The 10,720-nt window shown below is 39.6% G+C and overlaps 1 protein-coding gene across 2 annotated transcripts in view; it reads right to left on the reverse strand.

Moving 5' to 3' along the window:
* Positions 1-10,616, reverse strand: part of LOC134195482 (dyslexia-associated protein KIAA0319-like protein) — a 19,885-nt gene extending 9,269 nt beyond the window's left edge. The window contains exons 1-9 of one of the 2 annotated variants that reach the window (XM_062664502.1): positions 10,534-10,616; positions 10,183-10,470; positions 6,756-7,049; positions 5,673-6,695; positions 4,805-4,936; positions 2,690-2,781; positions 2,542-2,632; positions 750-848; positions 181-325 (exon numbers count right to left, since the gene is read on the reverse strand). In XM_062664502.1, coding sequence (XP_062520486.1) covers positions 181-325; positions 750-848; positions 2,542-2,632; positions 2,690-2,781; positions 4,805-4,936; positions 5,673-6,695; positions 6,756-7,049; positions 10,183-10,470; positions 10,534-10,573 — 2,204 coding nt within the window. In that variant the 5' untranslated portion in view covers positions 10,574-10,616. Of the gene's footprint in view, positions 1-180; positions 326-749; positions 849-2,541; positions 2,633-2,689; positions 2,782-4,804; positions 4,937-5,672; positions 7,050-10,182; positions 10,471-10,533 lie in introns of both variants that reach the window. The other variant, XM_062664500.1, reaches the window with a different exon arrangement.
* Positions 10,617-10,720: the final 104 nt, after the last annotated feature.

Consider the following 10,720-nt stretch of genomic DNA (forward strand, 5'->3'; position numbering starts at 1 on the left):
GCTGGCTTCGCTCATCAATAATTCAATCAACATTTACTGTACGTACACAAAACTTCAACATCCACAAAACAACTGGAAAGCAAACAAAAATTGACAAAAAAGCAAACAAGTGACAAACAAGTGACCACAAAAAGAAAGTAGACAGAAAGACGTACTTCAAAGCTACAGCCATATTCTTACTTAAATCGATAATTGCCAGCAATCAGTCCACTAGCAATGAGAACAGAGTTAGTCTCATGGTCCTTTGTGTGATCAACAAGATCTTTCAAGGGACGTTTGATCTGCTCCCAACGAAACTTCAATCCCTTCACATCATCCGTGCTCTCTGTATAACGTCAAATAGTTTGATGATGATACGACACGTACTTCGTATTTCACTACAGTAGAACCTCGCTAATCCAAATTACCTTTGGCACCCTGCCTTGCGTACCCAGATCCTATTGGGCAGCCTTATCGGGTTGCAGTTATCTAGTTTTCAGCAAATGCACGTATCTAACTATTTTAAATCCTGACTGTCACGTTATTTAGAAGTACATGTAGTCGTTGCAGCCGTGTCCTTTAACACAAACACGACATGTGATACGTAAATGTGGTAGTTGTCTGGGTGTCCAAGGCATAGTCCTCCAAGGCTACGCGTTTCAGCATTTTTGATAATTCAAACAATTCACTAATCCGAACGGAGCTTGGCACAGGGCTGTACGGATTAGCAAGGTTCTACAGAATCTACTGTACTATAAATCAATTCATACGTTTTGCATCAAGTATGACAGTGTCACGTGGTAGAGTCACTTCCAGACGACCCTTGCTTGCAGTGATTACAGCTTTTGGAGGTTTGTTGACTCGTTTAGCTATATTAGAAGCGATTCAACGATTTCGAAAATACAGACATGCCAACATGATAAATATAGAAATTCAAAGTGATGACTAGAACTAAATCTAAGTACAGATTAGCAAATTACAAATGAAAAACTTAATTTTGTCTGTCTGTCTGTCAGTCTGTCAATACATATATTTAAAATTTCAACACTATTACATTCTAAATGTCCGGCGACCCTTACGGCCGCTTACTACGTAGGACGATTAATTAACTGTACGCTATAAGCAGTACAACTGTTCTTGCTAAAAGAAAGTCTACGTAGTTTTCTTGAGAGCACTTGTGTGTTGCATCTCTGGAGGCTAATGGACAGGCAGCGTCTCCAGTATGTCTTGAACTGTCTGTCTGTCTGTCTGTCTGTCAATTTCATTTATTGAAACACAAACTCTATGTTACATTTCTAACACTAAATACAAGAAATCTACTGAGTTCAAGTTTAGTTTAATGCAAACTACTGTCTGTCTGTCTGTCTGTCTGTCTGTCTGTCATGATCATATATTTCTTAGATCAAACTAATGCACATTTTTGCAATAAAATTAAAAGGCTACAACTAAAATGAAATGTCTATAAATCACTAGTGCAAGAAAGCTAATGTAGGAAGACCTGAGTGCTGAGAGTCATGGGCTCCTCAGGTCCACCACATAGTCCGGATAGTTTCTTTAAGACCACTTGTGCATTGCACCTTTGTAGTAGTCTCGAGTAGCCAGACCCTCCCGCCTACATCTGCTGGCAGGATAGGGCAGATGTAGGCAGGAAGGGTCTGGCTACGTGAGACTACCTTTGTAGCTGGATGGAAAAGAATTTTCTGTCTGTTTGTCTGTCAATGGTAGCTAGTATTATATACCAAACATGACCACTATTACAGGCTAATAAAGTAGCTAATAGCAAACTTTGAAAGTGAGTTCAATAGACCCTATAGAGCCATTATATCTATCAATCTAATGTACATCTGTCTGTCAGTCTGTTTGTCTGTCTGTCTGTCTGTCAAAGGTATTTAATTAACTATTGACAAAGAACTTTACCTCTACATGAAAGTGAAACTAAAACAACTGTCTGTCCATCCGTCTGTCTGTCTGTCCGTCCGTCTGTCTATCTGTCTCTGTCTGCCTGTCCATTCGTCTGTCTGCCTGTCTGTTTGTCTGTCTGTCTGTCTGTCTGTCAAAGGTATTTAACTATTGATAAAAAACTTTAAACTCTACATGAAAGTGAAGCTAAAACAATTGTCTGTCTGTCTGTCTGTCTGCCTGTCCGTCTGTCCGTCCGTCCAGCCATCTGTCCATCTGTCCATCTGTCTGTCTGTCAAAAACGTTTATTGTAAACATCAACGCTAATACAGCAAATGCTACATCACTAACTGAGTCCAAAACAAACAACAATAGTAGTCTGTGTGTGTGTGTGTGTGTGTGTGTGTGTGTGTGTGTGTGTGTGTGTGTGTGTGTGTGTGTGTGTGTGTGCGTGCATGCGTGTGTGTGTGTGTCTGTCTGCCTGTCCACCCGCCTGTCTCCCTATGTACCTCCCAAGCAGTCGTCCATCATCCCAACTAACCAACAGCTTTCCTTCTTTCATTTCCCACAAAACACATGCGAATACATTTTCATGCATGTCAGTCGGACACGCTACAACAACAAGACACTCCTTTCACATCTAAACCAATCGCAACCACTCACGTGGATGAACAGTTACATTCACAAAGCCAACTCCAAACTCCTTTCTCTTGCCCACAACAGTCACCTTGAAGCAATAATGACCTTCATTTAGCTACAAAAGACCGTTACTACAAACATAAATCGTCCGTCACATCCAATTATGTCCAACCAGACTAAGAGTGATGCGATTGGAAGGAGCATTAGCAATTGAACCAGAAAGAGGACCACACTGTTCCTTCCATTCAAATGCATAGTACGAACCTAAAAAATTGTACACAGTGCAGATCTAAATATGAAAATCACGTCCAAAAAATTTGTTTAGTGTACAGTGGAACGTGTCCTTGCCACCCAACAAAAGCGGGCACCTAACAAATGCAGATATTTGGTGACAGTCCCTTAAAAACTCAATATATTTGCATACATTTGGAGTCTGTCAAAAGCAGGCACATGTGAATTACGGACAGCGGACACAATTCTGTGGCCCAAGAGTATGTTTAGCCTCAAACTTCCAGACCAGAAAGCGTGCAAACTCCAGTCTGGACCAGAACGGTACTAAATGATTTCGGAAATAGCCTTCTAAGCCAATCAGCGTCTTAGAACCGGAATGTTGGTTGTAAATTCTGATTGGTTTAGCAGTAATTGGTTATACTAAGTGCACTAACGCTGATTACGCATGTGTGAAATCCTCCTGGGCGGCTAAGTGCATGCCTGAGTCATGAATGAAGACTCTGGTGCACGCACGCGTCTTAGTTTTAGTTTCAGCTTCAGTTCTTCGATCTTTTCAAGCTCGCGGTGACAGGACGTGCACAGCAGCGTCACTACACCATCACGTTTGATGATTGGTCGAGCGGTAGTCTTGCTAGTCGAACGGTTAGAGTAGCTAGCATTCTGCCAGAGAATCAATGAGTCTTCGTTTCATGCCGTCAACCAAAATATCACCGCAAACACGGCAGACGTCTCTTCTTTGTTCCAGAGATCTCATGGCATTTACAAATGATATGTTGGGTAATGCAAAAGTGTGGTATCTTTCCATCTGATTATCTCGATAAAACATCCTAAGCTGTTAGAATACCATTTAGCATCGCTTTTAAAATAAGTACTTCCAAAATCATTTTAGTATCATTTTACCAGACTAGAGTTCGCACACTTTGCACACTCTCTGGTCTGGAAGTTCGAGACTAGGGTATGTTTTGATCTTTGAAACTGAGGACTCTGTGACCCACGAAGGCCATTGTCAAGAATCAGAGCACATTGTAGCAGTCTGATGGCTTCTCTTGTGTGATTGTCGCATTCATCCTGACATCTACTGTATGTACTGCTTAACTATTTCAGACTGGTGTAAGACAGTGATTGCTTTCATGCGTTTGGCTACATGTGTACATTAATCTGCTTTATATTTGGTTTGTTTATGTTGCAAACAAAAACATGGTGTCTATGGATTGGTCTACATGTACAAATGCCAGTCTGACAATCAAGACCACCTGAGAACTAGGGGCAGTTGATGACAGTCCCTTGGGTGGTTGTAATTCACAGGTTCCACTGTATTTTGAAATTACTGAATTATTTTCCTAATGAAAACAAACATGAAAAATGCTTGATTTGAACACAAACTTTATCTACTGGAAATACTGATAGCAGCACACATTGTCAATCACATGACGATATAAAACATACCAATACACACACACACACACACACACACACACACACACACACACACACACACACACACACACACACACACACACACACACACACACACACACACACACACACACACACACACACACACACACACACACACACACACACACACACACGCCAAACATTATCTGTGGCATAGCCAGATCCAAAGGCAGCTGCTTCGAAGAATGGAGACATGGTCCACAACAACAGCAACACCTCACTTTGCAACATGAGTCACTGATCACTTGACGTTCACATTGCAAACTAGCACACGCTAGCCGTGATCACGCCACTCCATCATATGTAAACGTTACGTGCACTGTACCTCATTAGTACTACTGTACAGTACATTAACCGAACTGTACAAGTACAAGGAGTTAAGAATAACACAAACGTCAAGAGATCAGAGATTGGCGGATACTCTGATCAAGAAATGGACCACACCCCTTTGTCAGCTGCTTGCCTAGCTACACCTTTTTTGATAATTAGCTTGACAGTTGAGCCTTAAGTTAATTAGAAAGTGGAATTCAATAAAAACACCTTTTTACATTTACCAAATTGTCTATGTCATATGCATATGGTGTATTCAATGTCTTACTGTCTGACTGTGGAGCAGGTGGCCATGTTGTAGCAATGAGAGTCACTGTGTTTTCAGGCAGCACTAAATCCCTGTTGTCACCAGCTGATACGACAATACGTTTAGGAAGCAATTCAGTGACCATAGGAGCAACTGAAAAGTACACAGTAAAGTTAACAACACAAAGTATTGCTGTGTGTGTGTGTGTGTGTGTGTGTGTGTGTGTGTGTGTGTGTGTGTGTGTGTGTGTGTGTGTGTGTGTGTGTGTGTGTGTGTGTGTGTGTGTGGTGCAATAGCTCAATGGGTTAGAGAGTCATCTTACGAAGTGTTTACATCCAGGACCTTGAAGGGTCGCAAGTTCAAGTCACAGTGATGGCGAGCTATGGCATAATTTCTTTAAGCAAGAAACTAACACACATTTCCTTCTCTAGACTCAAGAGTATAAATGAGTACCTGGTCATTGACTGGGGTCCTAAGCGGCCATCGGCTGTGACATGACATCAGCCACTGGGGTCCTGGTGAGACTTCGGGTGCTCACACTACAGTTGGCTTCACAAGTCGGTGCTTCTGCGAGTGCCTGGCCTGGCTCCAGGAGTTTGCTAGCGCAGGCCCAGAGTTCCCTGAGTAGCGCACAGAGCCCAGCTTAACAGCTGGGGACATGACCAAGAGAGACAGCTCCTGACATTTACGATTTCTTTAGGTGTGTGTGGTGTGTGTGTGTGTGTGTGTGTGTGTGTGTGTGTGTGTGTGTGTGTGTGTGTGTGTGTGTGTGTGTGTGTGTGTGTGTGTGTGTGTGTGTGTGTGTGTGTGTGTGTGTGTGTGTGTGTGTGTGTTCTAAAGATTAAATCATTTTTTATGTGTAATTCACCATCAACTAATTACTGAATACCTGTTGTTATAGCCTTGTTTCCTTGACTCTTTGTCGTAGCCACTTCTTGCTTTGCTGTCGGTTTCAACGTTTCAGCCTTCGTCTTTTCTGTGATCGCCACTCCTTCTGTACTCATCACTTTGGTTGTAACCATCTGCGTTGGTGTTGCTGTTATCTCCATCGTAGAACTCACTTTTAAAGCATTTGTAGTCTCAATAGTAGTAGGAGACTGAGACGAAGACATAGCCAATGCTTTTGTAACAGCAGCCGATGCCTTTCCTACAGCAAGTGTACTACTGTGCTGTGCCATGTCGTCCAACTCGTTTTCCAGTCTGCGAGGAATGTGTTCAGTTGTTGTCGCTTCATTCACATTCTTATCCGTATATGACGGTGGCGTTGTGGTCAAACGTTGTGTACCGGTAGACAATGGATGATTGCTGCTTGCTTGACTTTTTGTTGTTGTTGTTGTTGTTGTTGTTGTTGTTGTTGTTGTTGTTGTGTGTTGTAAAACGCATATCCCTTTACTGTCTTGCACATATCCGTTGACACACTGGCAGTAACCCTTCCTGTTAGACAGAGAAGTGCAAACGGCATGAACACCACACTGTCCGAAATCCGGTAATTCGAATCCACCACTACGAGGAAAGCACAGCCTCCGCTGAAGCAGCAACCTGCCTGTCGGTTTGATATCAATATTTGAAGTAATAGTCACGACTTTGGACTGTGTGTCTGTATCGTTGAAACGAACACAGTCTCTTCGACTGTCGTTCGTGAACACATAACTGTGTCTGCATTGACACCAACTTCCCCGACCTTCTTCAAACACACAAAACGAATTCTCACCGCAATCCAAAGCCACAGGAGTCGACGGGTTGCACTCGTTATGGATCCTCGCGCTGCCCACTGTTGCACTATGATGCTTCTTCGTTGGTCTTTCTGTTACTCTAGTAGCTTCTGTTTCAACGCTTGAGCTCAGTGACGTTGTCAGTGTGACCGATGTGGGTCGACTTGTTGCAATCTTATCAACATTTGGTGCAACCATATCTTGCACACAGATGCCTCTACTAGCTATATATCCTTTAGCACAAACACAGTACGACTGACTTGAACCGGGAAACAGCAGATTGCAGTCTTCGTTCACACCACAAAATTCGTCGATTGTGTAATCACATGGTCTGCCCAGTCGACTTTCCGTGGGAAGTGGATTCGTCACATCTTCGGTATTCACCACACCTTCGGTTGATGTAGACGATACGCACTCTTGTGTGACGTTGTCAAGTTGATATCCAATTTGACATACACAGTGAGTTTGATCACGATTAGAGTTTGTGTACTGACACTCTTGATGCTCGCCACATCCTATGTTGCCCTCCATAGTGCACGGTACGTTCTCCTCAACTACAAACCATAAATGCTCAAGTCCACAACAACAATACATATACATGCACATACAATACATACAATACATTACAGTACATACAATACATACAATACATACAATACAATACATACAATACAATACATACAATACAATACTTACAATACAATACATACAATACATACAATACATACAATACAATAAATACAATACAATACATACAATACATACAATACAATACATACAATACAATACTTACAATACAATACATACAATACATACAATACATACAATACAATAAATACAATACATACGATACAATACATACAATACAATACAATACATACAATATAATACATACAATACAATACATACAATACATACATACAATACAATACATACAATACAATACATACAATACAATACAATACAATACATACAATACAATACATACAATACAATACATACAATACAATACATACAATACAATACAATACAATACATACAATACAACACATACAATACAATACAATACAATACATACAATACAATACAATACAATACATACAATACAACACATACAATACATACAATACAATACATACAATACATACAATACAACACAATACAATACAATACATACAATACATACATACAATACAACACATACAATACAATACATACAATACAATACAATACATACAATACAATACAATACAATACATACAATACATACAATAAATACAATATAATACATACAATACATACAATAGATACAATAGATACAATAGATACAATACATACAATAGATACAATACAATACATACAATACATACAATACAATACATACAATACAATACATACAATATAATACATACAATACAATACATACAATACAATACAATACAATACATACAATACATACAATAAATACAATATAATACATACAATAGACACAATAGACACAATAGATACAATAGATACAATACATACAATACATACAATACAATACATACAATACAATACATACAATACATACATACAATACAACACATACAATACAATACATACAATACAATACAATACATACAATACAATACAATACAATACATACAATACATACAATATATACAATATAATACATACAATACATACAATACATACAATACATACAATATAATACATACAATACATACAATACATATAATACAATACAATACATACAATACATATAATACAATACAATACATACAATACATACAATACATACAATATAATACATACAATAAATATAATACAATACATACAATACATACAATACATACAATATAATACATACAATACATACAATATAATACATACAATAAATACAATATAATACATACAATAACTTCACACAGTCTATGTCTACATGCGATTGGCCCTTAACTCTATCTAGTTTGTCAGTAATTAAGTCGACAATAATAATAAATAAATAAATAATAATAATAAATAATAATAAATAAATAATAAATAAATAAAAATAAATAAATAATAAATAAATAATAAATAAATAATAAATAAATAACAATAAATAAATAATAATAATAAATAAATAATAAATAAATAATAAATAAATAAATAATAATAAATAAGTAATAATAAATAATAATAAATAAAAAAATAATAAATAAATAAATAATAACAAATAAATAATAATAATAAATAAATAAATAATACTAAATAAATAATATTACGGTTTTGGCGTCATTAAGCGCGCAGCATGCACGGTGTCCACCATCCTGCTGCAGACGTTGACCGACTGGACGCTCCTTGCAGTGATGGGGGTAGGGGGTTACAATAGATTGAGTCGACATATCAATCTTGTATTGTGAGGCTGAACTGTTACCTTGTTGACAGTTCTGATCCTTTCATGCAGATGATACGAGAGTGTGACTCTGAAAAATCTTCACAGTCGATCAAGCACATGGCTTGTCGCTTTGCTGCACAGCTGCGGAGGAGTCTTGCTTCGGACGACAAGTCGCAGAACTTACACAGGAATGCATCCATCTCGGTTGAAGGTGGCTTCGAGCAAGCGCCTGAAACAGATGTGAGACATTACCGTACGTGTTGCAGTTCTCTTCGTGTGCGGTCCTGGAGCAGGAAGCCTATGCACGGGCAGTATCGCCGTCTCACTGAGCAACCGCCTGTGGACATGAAAGAGACCTACGGATGGCTAAAGGCAGCGAATCTTCCTGCTGCAACTGAGGGACTGGTTGTTGCTGCTCAAGACCAAGCTCTTCGGACTCGGTACTATGAGCGCAAGATTCTACATCGTGATGTCAGTCCTACTTGCCGCATGTGCAGTGTAGGCCTGGAAACAGTCGACCACATTGTGGCAGGCTGTAGTGCTTTGGCACCGACAAACTACACTGATCGACACAATCAGGTGGCCTCCATCATTCACTGGGATGTTTGTCACCATTTTGGGGTTCCAGTGGAGAGCAGATGGTACCGGCATCATTCTGATAGACTTGTGGAGACGGATGACATTACTATGATGTGGGATACCACCATCCCCACTGCCAGGAAGATCAAAGCCAATCGTCCAGACATCTGTCTCAGAAATAAGAAGACAAACACTTGTCTTCTTATTGATATCAGCTGTCCTGCTGATGGCAACATTGGCAAGAAACATGCTGAGAAGTTGGCAAAGTACAGCGACTTGCGAGTGGAGATAAGCCACATGTGGCATTGTCGAACACTGGTGGTTCCGTTGGTCTTGGGAGCTTTGGGCACAGTGCACGCAGGTATTGCACGGTGGCTGGACATTATTCCAGGTCATCACAACCCGCAGCACTTACAGAAAACAGTGCTTCTGGGATCCACTCGGATCCTTCGTAAAGTCATGTCTTCTTTCTAGACAGCCGTGATGGTCTAAGTACTTCTGAAACAGGGTTTGCTTCCGGTACTTGTAATAGACTTTACAAACCAGACTGATCTGGTTGAGCACGACATAAATAAATAATAAATAGTAACAAATAAATAAATAGTAATAAATAAATAATTAATAATAAATAAATAAATAATAATAAATAAATAATTAATTAAATATATAAATAAACACATAGTTAAAAGTATTTAAACCGCTCCCACGCAGGACCTTCAACACACCTTTGTTTCGCACTACATTGACCACATACGACGTGAAAGGCGTCGAAACCGTCGAGCAAGGCCCGATCTGGTCCTCTTCACTGCAATCAAGCATCACACAGATATTCTTGAGCAGCCACACGCTCGTACACGTCGACAGATTGCAGCATGCGCGAGCACAATCGCTAGCATTGCCACGGAATGAGGAAATGTGTCTTATAACGTTTAGTTCCTTTACCGAGCCTTTCGGCTTCACACCAGACTGCTGGTCGCCGACAAAACAGCGAGAAAGGTCACTGGTGAAAGTTGCTACATTGTAGATAATATTAGTTGACACATTATGGGAATTACAAGCAAGTACGGATGGCTTACGTGCAATTTGAGTCGCTAGCAGTGCAAACAGCAATAGCATTTCTGTTCTTCGTGGACTTGACGACTTGGGGAAGTGACGAACATACGGGAGGTTGTTGCATTAAGAGCGGAAGTTACGTCGACTTAATTTGATATCAACCGGGCATGTGAAATGGCAGTGAGGACGGGTGAGAAGGCGGGTTTGTAG

Source organism: Corticium candelabrum, chromosome 20, assembly GCF_963422355.1.
Source record: "Corticium candelabrum chromosome 20, ooCorCand1.1, whole genome shotgun sequence".
Classification (NCBI taxonomy): Eukaryota; Metazoa; Porifera; class Homoscleromorpha; order Homosclerophorida; family Plakinidae; genus Corticium; species Corticium candelabrum.